This window comes from Osmerus eperlanus, chromosome 12 (genome assembly GCF_963692335.1).
Source record: "Osmerus eperlanus chromosome 12, fOsmEpe2.1, whole genome shotgun sequence".
In the NCBI taxonomy this organism is placed as follows: domain Eukaryota; kingdom Metazoa; phylum Chordata; class Actinopteri; order Osmeriformes; family Osmeridae; genus Osmerus; species Osmerus eperlanus.
The window spans coordinates 17,864,599-17,889,219 of record NC_085029.1 but is presented as its reverse complement, the minus strand read 5'-3'; the positions used below and the strand labels follow the sequence as shown (position 1 = coordinate 17,889,219).

Genomic DNA, 24,621 nt, shown 5'->3' with positions numbered 1-24,621 from the left:
TTGTTGAAGGAAATGTGATCATGCCTCTGGGAGTTATGTAAGGGAAACTTTGTATAATAAGTCTGTGATTTGCAGGAAGCCCCGTATGACAGAGAAAGACCGTGTGAGGACGGGTTGAAATGTAGAAAGACCGTTTTGTTTACATTCAGCAGGCTCAGATTAAATCTAAGGAAAGGGGGAAGAACGCGTGCGAGACCGAACGCAAGCAGCCGAGCAGAAGCGAGGACAAAGCCTGTGTTGTAAGGAGCTCTGAAACAAAGCCCGGTCCAGACGCCGTGCTCATCTGAGCAGCAGCAAGCGGAGAGCAGCGCCGGGCCGAAAGGCAATCAGAGGAAAACACATAACACAGAGACGTGGACTGCTGAGGAGCCCTCAGACCACAGGGAAAGAGACTACAGAGAGAACTATCAACTGTTCATACTGACAGAGGACCAGGCAGACGACCAGGCAGACGACCAGGCAGACGACTCTCACCAGAGTTTCTCTGTGGTCTCCCTCAAGTCTAGATCTCCTGCTCTCGTCCCTGACCCCCTGTAGTCCTCCTGCGGTCCCCCTCCTGGTGCGAGGCATGGCGGAGGAGAAGGAGCTCTCGTACTCCGAGGCTATAGAGAAGGCAGGCAGTGCCATCCACAGGTTCAGGCTTATCGAGGTGAAGGGAATCCCTCTCATGGAGCACATCGCCAACAGCTGGGACCCCATCTGGGCCTTCCAGCCAGACCCCTCGGACCTTCTCATCGCCACCTACCCCAAAGCAGGTACTGTCCTTTTCTGCTGCTACCACAGCTAGACTCAGAGAGATCTGTGCATCTGTACCTAAATTATAGAGTTTAGCAGTTAGGATTGAGTTTTGGATGATGATAACTTACTCTCAGTATCCTATTGTATAAATGTCCTAGCAGGCCTCAGTGATGTCAGATCTAGCAGGTCTCAGTGAAGTCAGATCTAGCAGGTCTCAGTGATCTCAGATCTTGTAGGCTTCAGTGATCTCATATCTAGCAGGCCTCAGTGATGTCAGAACTAGCAAACCTCAGTGATGTCAGATCTAGCAGGTTGTCAGACCTCAGTGATGTCAGATCTAGCAGGTCTCAGGTGATGTCAGAACTAGCAAACCTCAGTGATGTCAGATCTAGCAGGTTGTCAGACCTCAGTGATGTCAGATCTAGCAGGTCTCAGGTGATGTCAGATCTAGCAGGCCTCATGTGAATTTCATCCCTCCTCAGGAACCACCTGGACGCAGGAGATCGTGGACTTGTTGCTTCATGATGGAGACGCTGAGGTCTGCAGGAGAGCACCTACAGCCGTGCGCATTCCCTTCCTGGAGATTGTCTCTCCTCCACCCATCCCATCAGGTGTGTGTGTGTGTTTGTGTGTGTGTGGAGGGCTGCGGCCCACTCAATGGATATTAATGAAATGTTCATGTTGTTAAGTAAAGATGTGTCTATAAATCTATCAAGCTGAAGTGAAGATCCATCAGTGAATCCCTCAAGATGAAGCTGATGGATCTTGAGCTATAATGATCTTCAAACCTGAGCACTTCAGAGGCCACAGGCCCAGTTACTGGGGGAAAGTTTGCCAGCAGGTTGTCATAACAACTCATTTCCTCTCCTTAATCAGGGTCAGAGATCGCTGGAATCTTAAACGACCCCTGCGATGCTCTGCCAGACTCACGCTGCCCTGCTTTGAGATTGGCTTGGTGGTGCATTCCACTGGTTACTGATTTTTTTTATGACCCTGCAATGAAATGTAGTATAGTGTGTGTGTGTGTGCATGTATGTGTGTGTGTGTGTGTGATCCCATGGCGGGTTCTCTGCAGAGACCAATATCCAGTATAATAAAATTAATCCGTCTTTGTGAGAACTTTGCTATGGTAGTTGATCCTAGTTCTAAGTGTTGTGTGGTGAGTGGGGTGAGGGTGGTGTATGATGGTGTATGATGATGTATGATGGTGTATGATGGTGTATGATGATGTATGATGGTGTATGATGATGTATGATGGTGTATGATGATGTATGATGGTGTATGATGGTGTATGATGGTGTATGATGATGTATGATGGTGTATGATGGTGTATGATGGTGTATGATGGTGTATGATGATGTATGATGGTGTATGATGGTGTATGATGGTGTATGATGATGTATGATGGTGTATGATGGTGTATGATGGTGTATGATGGTGTATGATGGTGTATGATGGTGTATGATGATGTATGATGGTGTATGATGGTGTATGATGATGTATGATGGTGTATGATGGTGTATGATGGTGTATGATGATGTATGATGGTGTATGATGGTGTATGATGGTGTATGATGGTGTATGATGATGTATGATGGTGTATGATGGTGTATGATGGTGTATGATGGTGTATGATGGTGTATGATGATGTATGATGGTGTATGATGATGTATGATGGTGTATGATGGTGTATGATGATGTATGATGGTGTATGATGGTGTCCAGACGTCTGGGTGACCAGAGCAGAGCACTGCAGTCTCTCCTTCCTCCTGTCCAGGCCTGGACCAGCTCAGCAAGATGGCTCCTCCCAGAGTCATCAAGACCCACCTGCCCTTCCAGCTGGTGCCTGAGGGATTCTGGGAAAACAAATGCAAGGTAAGCACAATAGAGTCGTAAGACATTCGTTGTTGCGTCATATTTGGTTGTGTCATTACAGGACATGAACACAAGGTACAAAGGTGACATACCTGCAAGGCTGCAGAATCTATATCAACCAATACTAATACAAGGTTAGAATATTAATAATAATTATGTAAGATCCTCCTTCTCCTGCTCCCCTCTCCCTTTCCCCCCTCTCTCCCTCTCCCTTTCCCCCCTCTCTCCCTCTCCCTTTCCCCCCTCTCTCCCTCTCCCTTTCCCCCCCCTCTCTCCCTCTCCCTTTCCCCCCTCTCTCCCTCTACACCCCCCCCCCTCTCTCCCTCTCCCTTTCCCCCCTCTCTCCCTCTACACCCCCCCCCTCTCCCTCTCCCTTTCCCTCCTCTCTCCCTCTACACCCCCCCCCTCTCTCCCTCTACACCCCCCCTCTCTCTCCCTCTACACCCCCCCCCTCTCTCCCTCTACACCCCCCCCTCTCTCCCTCTACACCCCCCCCCCTCTCTCCCTCTACACCCCCCCTCTCTCTCCCTCTACACCCCCCCCTCTCTCCCTCTACACCCCCCCCTCTCTCCCTCTACACCCCCCCTCTCTCCCTCTACCCCCCCCCCTCTCTCCCTCTACACCCCCCCCTCTCTCCCTCTACACCCCCCCCCCTTCTCTCTCCCTCTACACCCCCCCTCTCTCCCTCTACCCCCCCCCTCTCTCCCTCTACACCCCCCCCTCTCTCCCTCTACACCCCCCCCCCCTTCTCTCTCCCTCTACACCCCCCCTCTCTCCCTCTACCCCCCCCCTCTCTCCCTCTACCCCCCCCCCCCCCCCAGGCTATCTACGTAGCGAGGAACGCCAAGGACAACCTGGTCAGCTACTACCACTTCGACCGTATGAACCTCACCCAGCCCGAGCCTGGACCTTGGGATGGATACCTGCACAAGTTCATGAGAGGAGAGCGTAAGACGCAGTCTCTCAGGTTCAGCTACACCTGGCTGCTTGGGATCCAGGAAGGGAACCTGTCCAGGGTCACCTGACCTGACATGAAGATAGTTAGTGTTGCTGGGGCACAGTCCTGTTTAAGGTCACTGCAGTGACACACTGAGATTATAGAATATTCAATAGACCGAATGAAAGATGAATGACATGCAGTGCCTTTGGTAAACATGTTTGCACACAATGCCCTGGATACAACCTTTTGTAACATTTGTACAGTTGTGTCACAAGGCCTTCTAATCCTTAAAGTGACTTCTATCCCAGCGAGACTAACGCTGAATCCCAAAACTCTGTCTTACCACTACCCCTTACCCCTACCCCTTACCCCTAGCCCTTAGTTTACCCCTAGCCCTTGTGTCTCGAAACTGAGGGGTAAGGGCTACATAGCCCTATGAAATGAGAAACCACTTGGTGTCTCGATGTCTCCAAAGCAAGTAGTGTTATGCACTGATATCAAACGAAATTCGTTTGAAATTAGCTGCTAATGGAGTTTAATTAAAACTGTAGACATGTATGGAGTCCATTCAAGGCTAATCAGAGAAATGCGGGACTGTTGTGCAAATCAGCAATGTAACGTTAGCGTAGCAAACTAGCGATTAAAAAAAAACTTTTGAATTTAAGAACATGGTTGCAATTACATATGCACAGGACTGTGTAGAGCACAAATTTTTTTAATCAATTATTTAAGCCTAAAATATTACATTTATGGGACTCTGGATGATCTGTCCGCCATTGTTGCAGGTAGCGCAGTATTCACATACCCCTTGGTTTCAAGTAAGCTCCCAAGCTCACTTGGTTTTACATTTAGTCATTTAGCAGACGCTCTTATCCAGAGCGACTTACAGCAAGTACAGGGACATTCCCCCGAGGCAAGTAGGGTGAAGTGCCTTGCCCAAGGACACAACGTCAGTTGGCATGACCGGAAATCGAACTGGCAACCTTCGGATTACTAGCCCGATTCCCTCACCGCTCAGCCACCTGACTCCCTACTCCTCCTGGTTTTAAGGGGTGTATACCCCTTCGTCTTAGCCCTACCCCTCGATCAAAAAGAGTATTGGGACACCACTTAGTATCACGGGAACGTGCAAAACTAAGGGCTAGGGGTAAGGGGTAAGGGGTAAGACAGAGTATTGGGATTCGGCCTAAGACCAACCTGTGTTTCTCAACGTAACGTTCAGATGAACGTTGTGTGAGTCTGTGTGAGTCTGTGTGAGTCTGTGTGAGTCTGTGTGAGTCTGAGTGAGTCTGTGTGAGTCTGTGTGAGTCTGTGTGAGTCTGTGTGAGTCTGAGTGAGTCTGTGTGAGTCTGTGTGAGTGTATGGTTGAACAGTGCTGGTTTTTCTGCAGTGGCCTGGGGCTCCTGGTACGACCATGTGAAAGGCTACTGGCAGGAGAGAGAGAAGAGGAACATACTCTACCTGTTTTACGAGGACATGAAAGAGGTAGGGCGTGCTCTCTAGACATCTTCCTGTGTGTTTCCCTGGAGACGCGCTCCGACCCCCCTCCTCCTCTCCTCAGAACCCTCGCAGGGAGGTGGAGCGCATCATGCGCTACCTGGATCTGTCCCTTTCTGATGATGTCATCCGCCGCATCGTGGAGCTCACGTCTTTCAAGGCCATGAAGGACAACCCCATGGCCAACTACACCTTCATCCCCAAGCCCGTGTTCGACCAGTCCATCTCCCCCTTCATGAGGAAAGGTGAGTCCTGTCCTGCCCTTCCTCCACCCCGCCCAGGAACCTCCTTTGGTGCTTCTCTTCACGTGGTTCTCGTCTAGAAACCCCTGTGTGTTCTGACCCTCTGCTGGGTGTTGGTGAACTGGTGCCCTCTAGCAGGTGCTGTGTGTGTGAGCGCTGCTGATGGTGTTGATCTCTGTGTTCCTGCTCAGGAGAGGTGGGGGACTGGACCAACCACTTCAGCCCAGAGCAGTCTCAACTGTTTGATGAAGATTATGAGAGACAAATGAAGGAAGCAAACATCCCCTTCAGGGCCACGATCTGACGGAGGGTCCTCTCTCGGTGTGAAATCACAATTCTTCTCCAATACCAAAGACGGAGCTACGTGACAGAGCAGCTAGGATCTCAACATGTGAGCAAGCTGAGATGTACTGCTTCACTGCTTTCATAAAATCTTTTTGGAAATGTGTGCAAGAATAATCACATGCTGTTTGTTGCTGCAAAGAGGTGCTTACTACCCAAACTGTCACTCTAATAAAAGAAGCTTCTCGAAAATAACTGCATTTCCAATCTGTTTGTATCTGGTCGTGTGGGAGGGCAGGATTACTGGGAGCGAACCGAGGAGGTCAGAACACAGTGAGACAGAACACCAGGCATCCCAGAGTGCACTGCTCCTTAGCTAGGTGTGTTTAGGGAGGGGCCCCCAGCCCACCCAGAGCAGGAGCTTCATCAGTCTCCCTGCTGTGCTGCAGGACGCCCTCCTGCCACCAGAGGGCAGTTAGTGATAGTGTACTGATGTATTCATTTAGGTTTTAACTCCAAAGTGACTAAAAGGGGGATTTGTATCGTCAACCTCTAGATCTGCAGTGACACTCTCTAACCACTGAGCTGTCCCCAACCCCACAACTACAGGTGAAGGGAGAGAAGGAGCAGTGAAATTGTAAAACTCCAGCAGTTAGCACAGATAGAGATACTGGGGCACCAAGATCGAAACAGTTGAGAGTATCCAAGTTAAACCAAAAAAAAATCACTTTTAATACATACTTTATTTCTTAGAATAAAATCTTAAATACTCTAATACAGGTGAGGCAGATCCTCTCCCCTTCCATTTTAAACTCATTATACAGAGGCAGTTTTTATGTAGATTTTTGGATGTTTTATTGTTTTTTTCTTGATTTTCCTGTGTTTGTCCTCTCTCTTCTATTGGTTGGCTCACAAGAGCCCTCCCATTGGTTGTGATCTTCCTCTTTTCTTCTCCTCCTTCGCCTCTCTTCTCTCTCGCTCTCTTTCTCGTTCTTAAATTCGCTCCTTTCCTCTTCTACATTCCTAAATTGCAGCTGTAGCTAAAATTCAGAACAGGAAACAGAGTTATAAAAGGAAGGGGTGTTGGAGGTGTTAGTTTGAACCCAAGACGGCGAGAGAGAAGAAACCAGGTTATGTATCATAGATATGACATGTACAGCACGTAGCATAGCAACTCTGCAAGACCCAGTTCCAGCGCCTGCTCACAGCAGTTCATGCAGAATCAGTTTCCTCTAGTCAGCCAGGTCCGAGGCCTACGAACTAAACACAGTCTAAATGTATAACAATATACTGTATGTACACGCTATTCTATACTGGGTGGTATAGATAGAGCCCAGGATCAAACACAGCAGGAATGCTAATCTATGGATACTACATCTACGCACACCAGCCCACAGGACCCTCCAGCTACAGTCTACAGCTGAAGCTGGCTCTGATACATGCCTCCCGAGGATCCACACCCACACCATGCACCACAGATCACGCTCACACACTCTCTCTCTCTCTCTCTCTCTCTCTCTCTCTCTCTCTCTCTCTCTCTCTCTCTCTCTCTCTCTCTCTCTCTCTCTCTCTCTCTCTCTCTCTCTCCTCTCTCTCTCTCTCTCTCTCTCTCTCTCTCTCTCTCTCTCTCTCTCTCTCTCTCTCTCAAGGTTCGTCTCTCTCTCTCTCTCTCTCTCTCTCTCTCTCAAGGTTCGTCTCTCTCTCTCTCTCTCTCTCTCTCTCTCTCTCTCTCTCTCTCTCTCTCTCTCTCTCTCTCTCTCCTCTCTCTCTCTCTCTCTCTCTCACAGCTGCAGGGTTACAGAGCCGTCCACATGCTGCTGCTCTGCCAACACATGTCATCATCACACTGTCCACCCAGACGACACACGTGTCTGTTCTCTGGTGATGAACCTCACATCATCTCCATCATAAACACATCCTGTAATCTCCGTATCATACATGAACACATCCTGTAATCTCCGTATCACACATGAACACATCCTGTAATCTCCGTATCATACATGAACACATCCTGTAATCTCCGTATCATACATGAACACATACAAACATGGTGGCATGAAGGAGACAGGCTGGGTGACGGGGGAGATGGGTACCTTGGTTTAGTTACAGGCTAGTGATGGAAGGATGGCAGAATTAGGCTGGAAGGGAACGAGATCAGTGAGTTAGACAAGGATGGGGGGTGAAGGGTTAAAGACGGAATAGAGAAGAGAAAGAAAGAAAGAAACCATGTCATCATTGTAGTTAAACTGCAATCAACATTAATGATTAAAATAAAGATATTATGAGGATAAACAGAATGGAATATTAAACAACATTAACAGAACAAACAGTTGTTTTTACAAATTGGTTAATTAATAAGTTCAGATTAAGTACACATTGTGATATACTTAGTCAACAATCATAAATTAGAGATCTTTTAAAAACACATTATAAACCTAGTATGTAGGTATAGAGAGTGAGTTTGTATCTATGAGTTTGTGAGCGCACATGTCTGGATGCATCTGTGTTAAGGTGTGTGGGTGTGTGTGCAGAGATACTTACGCTCCAGGTAGTTGCGGGCGACGAACTTCAGCACCTCATCAATGAGGATGACAGGAAGGAGAGTTTCAGCACCATCAACCACTGCTCCACACCCAGGTGAGTGAGCTTGAAGATCATCTGGAGAGGAGAGAGGGTGGTTACCCCGGGTTACCACTGCTTACCTCCGTGTGTCAGAGTGTGTGAGTGTGTCAGACTCACGGGCATGTGTCAGAGTGTGTGAGTGTGTCAGACTCACGGGCATGTGTCAGAGTGTGTGAGTGTGTCAGACTCACGGGCATGTGTCAGAGTGTGTGAGTGTGTCAGACTCACGGGCATGTGTCAGAGTGTGTGAGTGTGTCAGACTCACGGGCATGTGTCAGAGTGTGTGAGTGTGTCAGACTCACGGGCATGTGTCAGAGTGTGTGAGTGTGTCAGACTCACGGCATGTGTCAGAGTGTGTGAGTGTGTCAGACTCACGGCATGTGTCAGAGTGTGTGAGTGTGTCAGACTCACGGGCATGTGTCAGAGTGTGTGAGTGTGTCAGACTCACGGGCATGTGTCAGAGTGTGTGAGTGTGTCAGACTCACGGGCATGTGTCAGAGTGTGTGAGTGTGTCAGACTCACGGGCATGTGTCAGAGTGTGTGAGTGTGTCAGACTCACGGGCATGTGTCAGAGTGTGTGAGTGTGTCAGACTCACGGGCATGTGTCAGAGTGTGTGAGTGTGTCAGACTCACGGGCATGTGTCAGAGTGTGTGAGTGTGTCAGACTCACGGGCATGTGTCCACATAGATGATCACAAAGTGAAGGGACATGACAGAGCCATGGCTCCAGCAGCCACAGGTTGCTCAGGGGGGCATGCGCAGCAGAGACTGGTTCTCAGACAAGCTGTGGGTCAGAGGGTTCAGAGGGGTCAGAGGGGTCAGAGGGGTCAGAACCTCACACCTTAACTCTGACCTGGACGTGCTCAAACATCCCTACCAAGACACAACCTGTGTATGATGATCTTTTTTCTGCTGTACTTTCAACATGAGACAGTAGGGTGAGGTAGGAGAGAGAGGGTGAGGTAGGAGAGAGGAGGGTGAGGTAGGAGAGAGGAGGGTGAGGTAGGGGAGAGGAGGGTGAGGTAGGAGAGAGAAGGGTGAGGTAGGAGAGAGGAGGGTGAGGTAGGAGAGAGAAGGGTGAGGTAGGAGAGAGGAGGGTGAGGTAGGAGAGAGGAGGGTGAGGTAGGAGAGAGGAGGGTGAGGTAGGAGAGAGAAGGGTGAGGTAGGAGAGAGGAGGGTGAGGTAGGGGAGAGAAGGGTGAGGTAGGAGAGAGGAGGGTGAGGTAGGGGAGAGGAGGGTGAGGTAGGAGAGAGGAGGGTGAGGTAGGAGAGAGGAGGGTGAGGTAGGAGAGAGAAGGGTGAGGTAGGGGAGAGGAGGGTGAGGTAGGAGAGAGGAGGGTGAGGTAGGAAAGAGGAGGGTGAGGTAGGAGAGAGGAGGGTGAGGTAGGAGAGAGAAGGGTGAGGTAGGAGAGAGGAGGGTGAAGTAGGGGAGAGGAGGGCGAGGTAGGAGAGAGAAGGGTGAGGTAGGAGAGAGGAGGGTGAGGTAGGGGAGAGGAGGGTGAGGTAGGAGAGAGGAGGGTGAGGTAGGGGAGAGGAGGGTGAGGTAGGAGAGAGGAGGGTGAGGTAGGAGAGAGGAGGGTAAGGTAGGAAAGAGGAGGGTGAGGTAGAGAGAGGAGGGTGAGGTAGGGGAGAGGAGGGTGAGGTAGGAGAGAGGAGGGTGAGGTAGGAGAGAGGAGGGTGAGGTAGGGGAGAGGAGGGTGAGGTAGGAGAGAGGAGGGTGAGGTAGGAGAGAGGAGGGTGAGGTAGGAGAGAGAAGGGTGAGGTAGGAGAGAGGAAGGTGATGTAGGGTGAGGTAGAAGACAGCAAGGAGGGGCAGGGCTGATGTGGTGAGCAGCTGACCTGTTGAGGGCGTTGGACATCTCAATGGTGACCAGCACGGACAGGGCCATGGTCATGGGCGGAGCGGCCTCAAAGATGTGGCAGTTGATGCCAGCGAAGTCCTCGTTCTCATCACAGCACTGCATGAAGTGGGACTGGGGGAGGAGGAGGAGGACAATTGAATCTTTGAAAACCAGGCTACGAAAAATGGTGGTGTGAGTGTAACTGTGTGCGTGTGTGCGTGTGTGTGTGCTCACCAGCTGGTGGTAGGTGACTCCAGGGCCGGTGGGGTCATACATGAACCACCAGGCTGCAGCTGCAACTGTGGCAGCTCCAACGTATCCTGGAGAGAGAGACCAGCGTTTACTAACACACCAATACTCAGAGAGACCAGCGTTTACTAACACACCAATACTCAGAGAGACCAGCGTTTACTAACACACCAATACTCAGAGAGACCAGCGTTTACTAACACACCAATACTCAGAGAGACCAGTGTTTACTAACCTCACAACACTCACCAAACACACTAATACAGAATTTTTAACAGGTAAAAAAAAAAACATCTTCTCAAGATTCTGCTTCAATGCTTCGTTTTTTCCCCAAAAAAACGGTCTGAGGGCCAGTGTGGCCTCAGTGCGGCCCTCAGTGTGGCCTCAGTGTGGCCTCAGTGTGGCCCTCAGTGTGGCCCTCAGCACTCACCTCCGATGACCATGTATCTGAAGAACAGCCAGCCGGAGATGAGGGACTCCTTGGGGGAACGGGGCCTCCTGCCCATGATGTCCAGGTCGGGGGGGTTGAAGCCCAGGGCGGTGGCGGGGAGGCCGTCTGTCACCAGGTTCACCCACAGCAGCTGGACGGGGATCAGAGCCTCAGGAAGACCCAGCGCAGCCGTCAGGAAGATACTGAGAAGGGAGAGAGGGAGGAGGAGGGAGGAGGAGATGGAGATGGAGAGGGAGAGGGAGGAAGAGAGGGAGGAGGGAGGAGGAGGGAGGAAGAGATGGAGAGGGAGAGGGAGAGGGAGGAGGGAGGAGGAGGGAGGAGGAGATGGAGAGGGAGAGGGAGGAGGAGAGGGAGGAGGAGGAGGAGGAGAGGAGAGGGAGAGGGAGGAGGAGAGGGAAAACAGAAGGATCAAAAGGATGAAGTGAGGTCATGATCCCTGTTCCACTGATGACGTGTGATTCAGGATGTCAGTGGACGCCATCATGATGACTCACCAGACACCTCGCCCACGTTGGAGGAAATGAGGTAGCGGATGAACTGCTTCATGTTGTTGTAGATGGCTCTGCCCTCCTCAACAGCAGCCACAATGGAGGAGAAGTTGTCATCAGCCAGGACCATCTCAGAGGCTGACTTGGCAACGGCAGTGCCAGAGCCCATGGCGATGCAATCTCTGCCTTCTTCAGAGCGGGGCATCATTCACTCCATCACCAGTCTGGAGGGGGGGGTCAGGAGTACAACTTCAACAGATGTGTGTAGGTGTGTGTGTGCAGGTCTGTGTGCAAGTGTGTGTGTGTGTGTGCAGGTGTGTGTGTGTGCAGGTGTGTGTGCAGGTGTGTGTGTGTGCAGGTGTGTGTGTGTGCTGGTGTGTGTGCAGGTGTGTGTGTGTGCTGGTGTGTGTGCTGGTGTGTGTGCAGGTCTGTGTGCAGGTGTGTGTGTGTGCAGGTGTGTGTGTGTGCTGGTGTGTTTGCAGGTCTGTGTGCAGTGTGTGTGTGTGCAGGTGTGTGTGTGTGCAGGTGTGTGTGCAGGTGTGTGTGCAGGTGTGTGTGCAGGTGTGTGTGTGTGCAGGTGTGTGTGCAGGTGTGTGTGTGTGCAGGTGTGTGTGCAGTGTGTGTGCAGTTGTGTGTGTGTGCTGGTGTGTGTGCAGGTGTGTGTGTGTGCTGGTGTGTGTGCAGTGTGTGTTGGTTTTAAGCACCGTGTAGGCGGTTGACCTCACCATGGCGGTAATCTCGTCCATGCCCTGCAGGAACTCAACGATCTTGGACTTGTGGGAGGGCTCCACGCGGGCGTAGCAGCTGGCGTTCCTTACGGCTTCGACCTGCTCGGAGGAGGGAAGGTCATCAAACTCACGTCCGGTGAAGGCCTTGCCGGTCACATCCTCGTCCTCACTGAAGATGCCAATGCGACGGCAGATAGCCACGGCTGTGCCCTTGTTGTCGCCTGGGGAACGGCAGAAACACGGCAACACGTAAACACATGGAGACGTGAGGACGTGAACACATGGAGACGTGAGGACGTGAACACATGGAGACGTGAGGACGTGAACACATGGAGACGTGAGGACGTGAACACATGGAGACGTGAGGACGTGAACACATGGAGGACGTGAGGACGTGAACACATGGAGACGTGAGGACGTGAACACATGGAGACGTGAGGACAGACTTAAGTTTTATCTGAAACAGTCAAGGTGCAAAAATGACTTTCACTGTTGTCTGAACACAAGTGATCATGTAGCGGTACAGGGGAGAAGGGTGGAGGAGTTACTGACCAGTGATCATGATGACACGGATGCCAGCATCTCTGCACAGCTGGATTGAGCCCACCACCTCCTTGCGGGGAGGGTCCAGCATGCCCACACAGCCCACGAAGGTCAGGTCAGTCTGGGGAGGGAGACAGGGTTACCCAGCGCCCACCTCCACACCCCCCCCCCCGCAGGGCACGGCCCTCACCTCCACACCACCCTCCCACCCCCCCGCAGGGCACGGCCCTCACCTCCACACCACCCTCCCACCCCCCTGCAGGGCACGGCCCTCACCTCCACACCACCCTCCCACCCCCCTGCAGGGCACGGCTCTCACCTCCACACCACCCTCCCACCCTCCCACCCCCCCGCAGGGCACGGCCCTCACCTCGTAGTCAGCGAACTTGGTGGCGTCCTCTAGGACCATCTCCTCCACCTTCAGGGGAGTGTCACGGGTGGCAAGGGCCAGGCAGCGCAGGGTGTCGCGGCCGGTTCCCCACTCCTTGATCACGGTCATAATCTTGTCCTTGACGGGGCCAGTCAGGGGCACGCGGGTGGTGCCAACACGGACGTAGGCGCATCTCTCAATCACACCCTCAGGGGCTCCCTATTAGACAAGGAGAAAGGGGTAGGGCTGAGATAGAGAGAGAGAGAGAGAGAGAGAGAGAGAGAGAGAGAGAGAGAGAGAGAGAGAGAGAGAGAGAGAGAGAGAGAGAGAGAGAGAGAGAGAGAGAGAGAGAGAGAGAGAGAGAGAGAGAGAGAGAGAGAGAGAGAGAGAGAGAGAGAGAGAGAGAGAGAGAGAGAGAGAGAGAGAGAGAGAGACGAACCTTCACAAACATCTTGGCACCGCCCTCTCCCTTCATGGGGGTGCAGTACACAGACATGGACTTCCTGTCTCTGGAGAACTCCAGGGTGAACTCCTTCTTCATCAGCTGCTTCACCACCTGGGAGGGAGGGCACACAGAGGTCACACAGAGGTCACACAGAGGTCACACAGAGGTCACACACAGGTCACACAGAGGTCACCTCAAAACAGGGCTTCTCCTCAGCTGCAGGTGTGTGTGTAGCAGGTGTGTGTAGCAGGTGTGTGTGTGTGTAGCAGGTGTGTGTGTGTGTAGCAGGTGTGTGTGTGTGTAGCAGGTGTGTGTAGCAGGTGTGTGTGTAGCAGGTGTGTTTAGCAGGTGTGTGTAGCAGGTGTGTGTAGCAGGTGTGTGTGTGTGCAGACTCTTACAGTACAGCAGGCGTTAGCTCTCTCGATCTTGGTCAGGTTGGAGACGTGGAGTTGAACACGTTCATCTTCTCCACCAGGCAGGACAAGGCGGTCTCAGTAGCCTCACCCACCTTCTCATAGATCTTCTTGGTCTGGAGACCAGGAGGGGAGAGAGGAGGGGAGCACAGAGGAGGGGGAGAGGAGAGGAGAGGAGGGGGGATAGGAGGGGGAAGAGGAGAGGAGGAGGGGGGAGGGGGGAGAGGAGGCAGGGCAGGGGAGGGGAGGGGGGAGAGGAGAGGAGAGGAGGGGAGGGGAGGGGGGAGGGGGGAGAGGAGAGGAGGGGAGGGGGGAGAGGAGGGGAGGGGGGAGGGGGGAGAGGAGGGGAGGGAGGGGGAGAGGAGGGGAGGGGAGGGGGAGGAGAGAGGAAGGGGAGGGGGGTGAGGAGCGGAGGGGGGAGGAGGGGGGGGGAGGGGAAGGGGGAGAGGAGCGGAGGGGGAGGAGGGGGGGGAGGAGGGGAGGGGAGGGGGAGGAGAGGAGAGAGGAAGGGGAGGGAGGAGAGGAGCGGAGGGGGGAGGAGGGGAGGGGGGGGAGGGGGAGGGGAGGGGGGGGGAGGAGGGGAGGGGAGGGGAGGAGGGAGGGGGGGGGAGGGGGAGAGGAGGGGAGAGGAGGGGAGGGGAGGGGAGGGGAGGAGGGGGGGAGGGGAAGGGGGAGAGGAGGGGGAGGAGGAGGGAGGGGGAGGAGGAGGGGGGAGGAGGGGAGGGGGAGGGAGGGGAGGAGGGGAGGAGGGGGGGAGGGGGGAGGGGAAGGGGGAGAGGAGGGGGAGAGGAGGGAGGGGAGGGGAGGGGGGAGGAGGGGAGGGGAAGGGGGAGAGGAGGAGGGAGGAGGAGGGGAGGGAGGGGGAGGAGAGGAGGGGGAGGAGGGGAGGGGGAGGAGAGGAGGGGGGACAGGAAACCCTTCATGAACAGCTGTGTGTGACTCTGTGTTCATAATGTTTGTGATTATGTTGGATTCATTCATCACACGCTTCTATCCGAAGAGAAACACTAACTGTGCTTGTGCACTGTGCTGCAGAAGAACACGGTCTGAGGTAAAGGGGTCATACCTCGTTGTAGTCCAGAGATGAGTCGTTGCACAGAGCACAGATGGTGGACAGCTCCACCAGGCCATCATAGGCACTGCAGTTAGTCTTAGCACCTCCTGGGAACTGGAAGGAGGGAGGGAGATAGAATGAGGGGTATGTAGAGAGAGGGAGGGATAGAGAGAAATGTGGAAGGATTGAGGGAGATAGAAGGAATGAGTGGTGAAATTATTGAATGGTGGAAGTTGTGTGATAGTGGTGTGTGTGTGTGTGTCAAGGGTGCTGGTGTGTGTGTGTGTCAAGGGTGCTGGTGTGTGTTTGTGTGTCCAGGGTGCTGGTGTGTGTGTGTCCAGGGTGCAGGTGTGTGAGTGTGTGTGTGTAAACTTACACCTCTCCTTCGGGGGTGTACTTGGAGCCAGAGATATCGAAGGCGTTCAGGTCAACATGGTCTCCGTCCACAGTCTTGATAATGAACATCTGGAGAGAGAGGAGCTCTGCTCAGATAGGCTGTCACATGGTAACATGGTCCCATGGTCACATGGTCACATGGTCACATGGTCACATGGTCACATGGTCATATGGGCAGACTCACTTAGTAGGAGAGAGATGTGTAGGACTGTAGAAGAGTGTGTGTGTGTGTGTGCCTCCGCCATGCCTACCTTGGTCACACACATCTGGTTGGTGGTGAGGGTGCCGGTCTTGTCGGAGCAGATGACAGAGGTGCAGCCCAGGGTCTCCACGGAGGGCAGGGACCGGACGATGGCGTTCTTCTTGGCCATGCGGCGTGTGCCCAGGGCCAGGCAGGTGGTGATGACGGCAGGCAGACCTGGGGGAGAGGAGGAGCAGAGGAGGACGGGAGGGAATGATGGAACGGTCAGGGAGACAGGAGTTTGTGAGAGACGGACGTGAGATACTGTTTACACCCTCGCCCCCCAACACACACACACACAGTCCCTTCCTCCTCACCCTCGCCCCACAACACACACACACACAGTCCCTTCCTCCTCACCCTCGCCCCACAACACACACACACACACACAGTCCCTTCCTCCTCACCCTCGCCCCACAACACACACACACACACAGTCCCTTCCTCCTCACCCTCGCCCCACAACACACACACACACACAGTCCCTTCCTCCTCACCCTCGCCCCACAACACACACACACACACACACACAGTCCCTTCCTCCTCACCCTCGCCCCACAACACACACACACACACACACACAGTCCCTTCCTCCTCACCCTCGCCCCACAACACACACACAACACACACAGTCCCTTCCTCCTCACCCTCGCCCCACAACACACATACACACACACAGTCCCTTCCTCCTCACCCTCGCCCCACAACACACACACACACACACAGTCCCTTCCTCCTCACCCTCGCCCCACAACACACACACACACACACAGTCCCTTCCTCCTCACCCTCGCCCCACAACACACACACACACACACAGTCCCTTCCTCCTCACCCTCGCCCCACAACACACACACACACACACACAGTCCCTTCCTCCTCACCCTCGCCCCACAACACACACACACACACACAGTCCCTTCCTCCTCACCCTCGCCCCACAACACACACACACACACACAGTCCCTTCCTCCTCACCCTCGCCCCACAACACACACACACACACACAGTCCCTTCCTCCTCACCCTCGCCCCACAACACACACACACACACAGTCCCTTCCTCCTCACCCTCAGGGATGGCAGCCACGGCCAGCGCCACGGCGATCTTGAAGTAGTAGACGGCGCCGCGGATCCAGGAGCCACCATGGACAGGGTCGTTGAAGTGGCCGATGTTGATCATCCACACGGCGATGCAGATCAGAGTGATCACCTTGGACAGCTGCTCTCCGAACTCGTCCAGCTTGGCCTGCAGTGGAGTCTTCTCCTGCTCTGTCGCCGCCATCTGGTCACGGATCTTACCAATCTCTGTGCCCACTCCGGTGGCCACGGCAATGCCGATAGCCTTGCCTGAAGCAATGTTGGTGCCCTGGAGGAGAGGAAAGGAGAGGGGGGAGGAGAGAAGGGGGAGGAGGAGGATACAGGAGAATAGGAGAGGAAAGGAGGAAAAATAGGAGATTTAAAAAATCTTGACAATTGATTAAAGAACACTCCAGTGAATGAAGAAATAAAGAACCAGGATGAAGGAAAGGGAGAGAGATATGGAGGGAGAGATGAACAGGATGAAGGCATGAGGGAGAGGGAAGGAGGGATGAGGGTGGATGCTCACAGAGAACAGCATGTTCTTCTTGTCCTGGTTCACGGCTCTGGGGTCGGGCACAGCTTCTGTGTGCTTGATCACACTGACGGACTCACCTGAGACACACGCACGCACACACACACACACACACACACACACACATTAGATCAGGGCACCTTCTGTTTTTGAACAATATGAACAGAAGGGGTATAACGGAACCAGGGTTCAGGTATTAGGAGAGGGAGAGAGGAGGCAGGAGAGAGGAGGCAGGAGAGAGGAGAGAGGAGGCAGGAGAGAGGAGGCAGGAGAGAGGATAGAGGAGGCAGGAGAGAGGAGAGAGAAGGCAGGATAGATGAGGCAGGAGAGAGGAGAGAGGAGGCAGGAGAGAGGAGGCAGGAGAGAGGAGCCAGGAGAGAGGAGGCAGGAGAGAGGAGGCAGGAGAGAGGAGAGAAGAGGCAGGAGAGGGAGAGAGGAGGCAGGAGAGAGGAGGCAGGAGAGAGGAGGCAGGAGAGAGGAGAGAGGAGGCATGAGGCAGGAGAGAGGAGGCAGGAGAGAGGAGAGAGTAGGCAGGTGAGAGGAGAGAGGAGGCAGGAGGCAGGAGAGAGGAGGCAGGAGAGAGGAGGCAGGAGAGAGGAGGCAGGATAGAGGAGAGAGGAGGCAGGAGGCAGGTCTCACCAGTCAGGATGGACTGGTCCACGCGCAGGGTGGTGGATCTGATGGCCACAAGCCTGATGTCAGCGGGTACTTTGTCACCAACTGTGGACACAGCAGAGTGGAGGAACATCAGACCTCATGTCATCTGGACATGTATGTGGACTATGTACATGGAGAAATAACATGTTAATCTTTGAGTTATATAGGTTATCTAAAGCCTTAGTCATTTTCATTTTGCATAAACGTAGATCACAGACGTGCAGCACTGAGGGCTGAAAGCACATTTAGAAGGTTTGTGGGACTTTCAGATGATTCATGAACTAATGACTCATTTTATAATAGCTGTAACACTTTGAGGTCAATCTTCAACTTCAGTTCAAGTTAGGGTGACCACCATCAAACAAACCAAAGGTGGGACGGTTACTAAGTTTGTGTGGGACAATGTGGGACATGTTACCAACACTAAAACATGAAACCTGAAACTGTTATATAATTTACAGAATTACAACCTATAGTGATACGGTCAAAACCTATAGTTTTAAAAAACAGCTGTTGTATTTGTACTTCTGACGAAGCGCTGTCAAATATAGGTGAAAAACTATGCCGCAAAAATAATAAAAAAAATGCTTTCTTAAAAAGGCAAAAGAACGCATGTACGTTTTCTTAATATGATAATTAAAAAACAACAGACTGATGAAAATGCCGGACATTTTCTCAATCTCCGACGTGCGGGACAAAGGGTGAACGTTACATTTACATTTAGTCATTTAGCAGACGCTCTTATCCAGAGCGACTTACAGTAAGTACAGGGACATTCCCCCGAGGCAAGTAGGATGAAGTGCCTTGCCCAAGGACACAACGTAATTTTTTTGGCACGGCCGGGGAACCAGCGACCTTCTGATTATTAGCCCGATTCTTTAACCGCTCAGCCGCCTGACTCCCTGTACCCACACGCTGTGCGATACAAAACTAGTTCAAGTATCAGTTATTTCCCTTTAGTTTGAGATGGCTTTCATTGGACTATCTTCTCCTAACTTCCTGTCCTGGAATGCTGGTGGAGCAGCTGACTTCCTGCCTTCTAATCCCTGGACTGTAGAAGAGGGCAAGGTCAGAGGAGTCACATGACACCACTCTGACCCCGGGGGGACGTGGGGAGAAACAAGACCTCAAGGTCAACAGGTGTCCCAGACACATGGACATGAGTGTGCTAGTGGAGGGACGGGAGGGGAGGGGGAGAGAGGAGGGGAGGAGGCGAGGAGGGGGAGGGAGGAGGGGAGGAAGGAGGAGGGGGGAGGCGAGGAGGGGGAGGGAGGAGGGGAGGAGGGAGGAGGGAGGAGGGGGGAGGGAGGCGAGGGGGGGGGGAGGGAGGAGGGGAGGGAGGAGGGGGAGGGAGGAGGGGGGAGGGGGGAGGCGAGGAGGGGGAGGGGAGGGAAAAGGGGAGGAGGGAGGGAGTGTAGGAGAGCAGGTGTCAGTGAGGGTATTTATACCCAAGATTTTGTTTTCCTTCCCTCAGCATGTTTTGCTGCTGCACCCGCCCTCCCTCCCGCCCTCCCTCCCTCCCTCCCTCCCTCCACCCTGCCTACTGCTCTAAACAACAACTCCCACTACTACTACTAACAATAATCATATTAATACCACAATAACTACTCCTGTAATAAATGCAGTAGTCCTACCATCTCTGTGAATGAGAGAGTTTGACAGACAGGTGACAGGTGAGAGGGGCTGGTGTGACGGGTATATAACAGACGTAGCCACGCTTCACCGTCAACAAGGTGTCGTTCGCCACTTGCTGGGCTCGAACGCACGACCTCTGACTTGCCAAGCGCGACCACTACCAACTACGCCAAAGAAAAGCTAGCTCTTCTTTGACGCGGGTGGCCTCTTACATACCTGAGGAGTGAGTTTCATGGTTCTCACTCCATTACAGTGGCTCTTACCAGACACTTCCACGATGTCGCCAGGGACGATCAGTCTGGCCTTGATCATCTGGACGCTCTGCCTGTCTGAGCGGTACACTTTGCCCATCTCTGGCTCATACTCCTTCAGAGCCTCGATGGCGTCCTCTGCATTACGCTCCTGGAGACACACACACACACAGACACACACACAGACACACAGACACACACACACACACAGACACAGACACACACACACAGACACACACACACAGACACACACAGACACACACACACACACAGACACACACACAGACACACACACAGACACACGCACACGCACACACAGACAGTGAGAGGACTGGACTGCTAGCAGATACAGCTGTTGTGTCACTGTGTCTCAGACACTTTGACCCTCTCTAATAAAAAGTTACATATTGTGATTGTTATCAACATGATTGTAAGTGTTCTAACTGGCTCCGTGATGGATGATTTCTGACTGGATGATGACTGGATGATGACTCGTATCCAGTTCGTTCTGCACGGCTCATAACAGCAAAACGGCAAGATCAGTTTCCTAACAGTAGCCCCCCCCCCTGCATGTGTGTGTGTGTAACCCCTGCATGTGTGTGTGTGTGACCCCTGCATGTGTGTGTGTGTAACCCCTGCATGTGTGTGTAACCCCTGCATGTGTGTGTGTGACCCCTGCATGTGTGTGTGTGGTACTGACCTGCCACACTCCGACCACTGCGTTAGCGATGAGGATGAGGAGGATGACCAAGGGCTCCACGAAGGCAGTGACGGTCTCTTCACCTTCCTCAAACCAGGCCAGCACCTGAGGAGCACAGCCAGTTACAGGAACAGGAAGTACAATCACATCTATAAAGAGGATGTCTCACCGCGTCAATGTAGGAAATTCTGTTTGCCAAGTGTGTGATGGCCTTTCTGATTGTGTTCTAGTCATATTTAAATCTCAAAGTTTCGTTCTTATAAAAGGGACTTTGGGCCCTGTTTCTGGTCAGGAGGTAACATGTTGATCATCACCAGAGGTCAGGGGAGGTCAGGGGAGGTCAGGGGAGGTCAGGGGAGGTCAGGGGAGAATCTTTTTTTGCAGAGCTCCCTCACCACAAGTTCCTAACCCTAGAGATGTCAGTGTGATTGATGTCACAGCTGTCTCTGAGAGCTGGAGAGAAACACACGACAGGATTCCAGCTTTATCAGTTACTTGTACTTTTTGGTTAAAAGCTCAAATAAATAACAGCCTCCATCTACAGATGCTCTGTGGGTTTCTGACTGTGTGTTTCTGAGTGTGTGTTTCTGACTGTGTGTTTCTGACTGTGTTTCTGACTGTGTGTGTCTGACTGTGTTTCTGAGTGTGTGTTTCTGACTGTGTGTTTCTCAGTCTGTAATTCTGACTGTGTGTTTCTGACTGTGTGTTTCTGACTGTGTGTTTCTGAGTGTGTTTCTGAGTGTGTGTTTCTGACTGTGTTTCTCAGTGTGTGTTTCTGACTGTGTGTTTCTCAGTCTGTAATTCTGACTGTGTGTTTCTGACTGTGTGTTTCTGACTGTGTGTTTCTGAGTGTGGGCTACACTCTCCTAAACTTTGTCTCTCCCAGATCCATAGGTTTCAGTCCTTAGTGGTTCTGTAGCCACTCAGTCAACTTCAACCTTCTCTCTCTTATTTTACTTTGCTCTTTCAGACTTGACCTTTCCCAAAGGATTCAGTTTCTCACCCCGGGTCGAGTCTTTCTTAAAATAAATCCCTCGCCTCTCCGACCCCCCTCCCCGTACACCCCGTCTAAACGCCCCCTGTACACCCTACACCCCCCTCCAGACCCATTCACCCCTCCTAAATGCCCCCTGTATACCCTACACTGTGCACCCCTCCACCCTACCCTACTATACCCCACAACCACCCCCCCACCCTCCCCCCATCTCTCCTGTCTCAGTGTTCTCCTTCTAAGGCCATCATGACAGCTGCTGCAGGGGGGGCAGCTCTGGCAGGAATAAATACCCCCGTCTCCTGCCACTCTCAGCCTGTAATACCCCCTCCTCAAAACCGAACACACAGTCTGACAAGTGGCACGATGGTACACATGATGCACTGGTGCTGCAGCTTCAGGTGGGGGTGTGGGGGGAATGATGTGTGTTGGGTAAAGTACATAAATCCAAATAACTTATTTAGTTTGAATCAAAAGTGTAATTAGGATTTCCATGTAGAGTCCATGTCAGCTAAAGGACCCTCCACCAAACACAGCAGCTCTGCTAGAGTTCCATCCACTGATCCTGTGTTCTAGTCAGTGCTGCCGCTGGGTGCCCCTGACCGGGACACAACAACAGGGCTCGTATGAACAGGAGTGTTTGTGAGACTCACGAAGGAGATGCAGGCAGCCAGCAACAGAATCCTGACCAGAAGATCCTCGAACTGCTCAACAATCAGTTCCCAGACGCTCTTCCCTGACAGACAGAAATCATCCAATCATCTGTTAGTGAACACCACACTGGGCCGTTATGAAAAACCTTTTTTAACATTTGTTGTCTAATTACTTAGTAGGAGTAACACTAGATGTTTTGTACTCTAATAAATGTTTGCTTGTTTTAATGACTCATACTTAGTTTCATTTGTTGTGGATGGAAGCCAAGTTCAGTTTGTTTATGACGATCTAATTTCATGATTACAAGCTAGTGTTGGTATGTTCTACACAGGCAATCTTACAACTGTAAACATTCAATAACTGTTCATGAGGACTGAGTGTGAAGGAGAAAATACTCACCCTCCTCAGCTGGGAGCTCTGAGGATTTCCAGGGAGGGAGGGAGGGAGGGAGGGAGGGAGGGCAGGAAGAAAGGAAGAAAGGAAGAAAGGAAGAAAGGAAGAAAGGAAGAAAGAAATTAAAACACGCTCCTAAGATCCTCACTAAGCTAAGCTCCTAACCCAGGTAGACAAAGCTATCTGGAGCTAACTTCAAGCACAAAATAGAAACACAAAAGACATTGAAATACTTAGCAACACAATGAATGGAACATGGCTGCTGTACTATTGACTCCTGAATGAATGGATTGTTGTGGTGTTGAGGATTGGCAGAGTGTGAGGAGAGGGCTATGTACAGGGCTGGGTGGAGAGCTGGGTGGAGGGCTGGGTGGAGGGCTGGGTGGAGGGCTGGGTGGAGGGCTAGGTGGAGGGCTGGGTGGAGAGCTGGGTGGAGGGCTGGGTGGAGGGCTGGGTGGAGGGCTGGGTGGAGGCCTAGGTGGAGGCCTAGGTGGAGGGCTGGGTGGAGGGCTGGGTGGAGGGCTGGGTGGAGGCCTAGGTGGAGGGCTGGGTGGAGGGCTGGGTGGAGGGCTGGGAGATTAGCTGGGAGATTAGCCTCGAGCCTCAGCATGCTGCTGAGGCTCGAGGCCTGTCTGGGCCAGGAAACAGGCCTCACTCTTACGGCTAGTGATGACTGCAATAATCAATTTGCTTCCAACAACAGAATGCTTTAACAGTGTGTAATTACTGAAGTAATGCCTTCAGTTTGAAACATACTTTCATAGCACTAAAACCTTTAACCAGCTTCATGACTGTTGCATTGATCAGAAGTGATCATATTTCAGATAATTCACCATCTAAGGTCCTCCCATATCTCTCTTGGACTAAAATTATCCAGGCCTCCTGTTCGCTCCCACCCCACATATCAGCCCGGACGCTTCTTTAGCTGTCACCTGTCTCTCTCTCTCTCTCTTTCTCTCTCTCGCTCGCTCTCTGGCCTCCTTCCTCCACTCCTCTTTAAATAGCTCTTCAAAGCTCTCCAAGTCTCTGTGCTTCTCAATGTCTCTGCTTTTTAACCAGCTGCTGCAGCCTCTCTCTAAAACACCCTCTAACCCCTCCCCTTCCCCTGCCTCCCCCACCCTCCCCCTGCCTCCCCCCTCCCGCCTCCCCCACCCCCCTCCCCCTGCTAGTATATCCATAAATCTTCCTGGCTGTTGACCATCAGTCTAAAAAGTCAGGCTGATTGAAGTGTCATAGATGCAGTCAAGACTTGAACATCTGTCACCAAAATCACACATCAGAGCTTCGTCACACAATCAAGCAATCGTGTGCCCCCCCCCCCCCCCCTCCCCGGGTCTCACCATTGTGGCCATACTTGGCCAGGTTCTTCTTAAACTGATCAGGAGTGAGACCGGTGACCTGATTCACGCCAAAGTACGCCAGGCATTCCTCCGTCCCTTTGGTGTGCGCGTTCTCCATCCTTTCTAAGGGTTGGGACCTCAGAGACAACTGGTGGGGCAATAGTCTGCCCTTGCTCTCTTCTCAAGGTCTTACGTTTCTCTTCGCAGCTTTTCACTGTTTTGGTCCACCAACCTTTCGTAGGAAGCTTGGCACTGGGACGTGTCGGGTCCCTTGTCTCCGAATGTGGAGCGTTAGACTGACAGAAAGAGCAAATAAGCTCACGCTCGTTCAGGGTTTTATATTGCCAGGAGACTCTGGATTGGTGGTCGCCGGGAGAGACACGCCCAAACACATTCCTGCCTGGGAGACATGGAGGGAGAGGGTGGGGCACGGGGAGGAACAGGGAGGAACAGGGGGAGGAACAGGGAGGTGAGATGATGGACTTGGACAGGAACTGTGGACACGGCCTGGGTTGGGGAGGGGGGAGAGAGGGGGGAGGGAGGGGGTGCACCATGGATGAAAATGAGATCTGTTTTTGGAACATGCATGGTCAGTGGAATAAGGAGAACGGAGAAGGTGAGAGAGAGAGGGGGAGGAGGGGGAGGAGGGGGAATACTGAGTGACAGCTCAACTGTTTGGGCTGAGGAAGGCGGCAGAGCCCGAGAGAGGGGAAGACAGAGTGAGAGAACGAGAGGAGGAGGGGATAGAGGAGGTGGAAGGTTAAATTAGTACATTCATTAGTAGGGTTATGTGGATCGCCAAGGCAACCGGGTTGGTGAACTGATGTGTGGGGATCACACGGGCCAGGAAGAGGAGCTGTGACCAACAGACATGACCTGCACCCACAGACATGACTTGCAGCCACAGACATGACCTGCACCCACAGACATGACTTGCACCCACAGACATGACCTGCAGCCACAGACATGACC

General features: G+C 52.6%; 2 protein-coding genes across 2 annotated transcripts; one reads left to right on the top strand and one right to left on the bottom strand.

Annotated features, from left to right (window-relative positions):
- Positions 1–2: 2 nt before the first annotated feature.
- sult1st6 (sulfotransferase family 1, cytosolic sulfotransferase 6) lies at positions 3–5,829 on the top strand. The gene is made up of 7 exons (XM_062475642.1): positions 3–755; positions 1,221–1,349; positions 2,516–2,613; positions 3,435–3,561; positions 4,944–5,038; positions 5,115–5,295; positions 5,484–5,829. The coding sequence occupies exons 1-7, from the start codon at positions 569–571 to the stop codon at positions 5,594–5,596; spliced, it is 930 nt and encodes a 309-aa protein (XP_062331626.1). The 5' UTR covers positions 3–568; the 3' UTR covers positions 5,597–5,829.
- A 469-nt stretch (positions 5,830–6,298) lies between these two features.
- On the bottom strand, positions 6,299–23,964 carry atp2a1l (ATPase sarcoplasmic/endoplasmic reticulum Ca2+ transporting 1, like). The gene is given in 26 exon segments (XM_062475650.1): positions 6,299–6,614; positions 8,116–8,172; positions 8,175–8,232; positions 8,863–8,980; positions 10,035–10,168; positions 10,271–10,356; positions 10,716–10,918; positions 11,236–11,400; positions 11,402–11,448; positions 11,950–12,173; positions 12,505–12,616; positions 12,866–13,084; positions 13,305–13,421; positions 13,709–13,755; positions 13,758–13,839; positions 14,790–14,891; positions 15,150–15,242; positions 15,425–15,591; positions 16,485–16,782; positions 17,023–17,108; positions 17,668–17,748; positions 19,584–19,722; positions 20,272–20,376; positions 21,916–21,998; positions 22,316–22,333; positions 23,650–23,964. Coding segments are annotated over 26 exon segments (2,976 nt in total). The 5' UTR covers positions 23,768–23,964; the 3' UTR covers positions 6,299–6,597.
- Between the last annotated feature and the right edge of the window lie 657 nt (positions 23,965–24,621).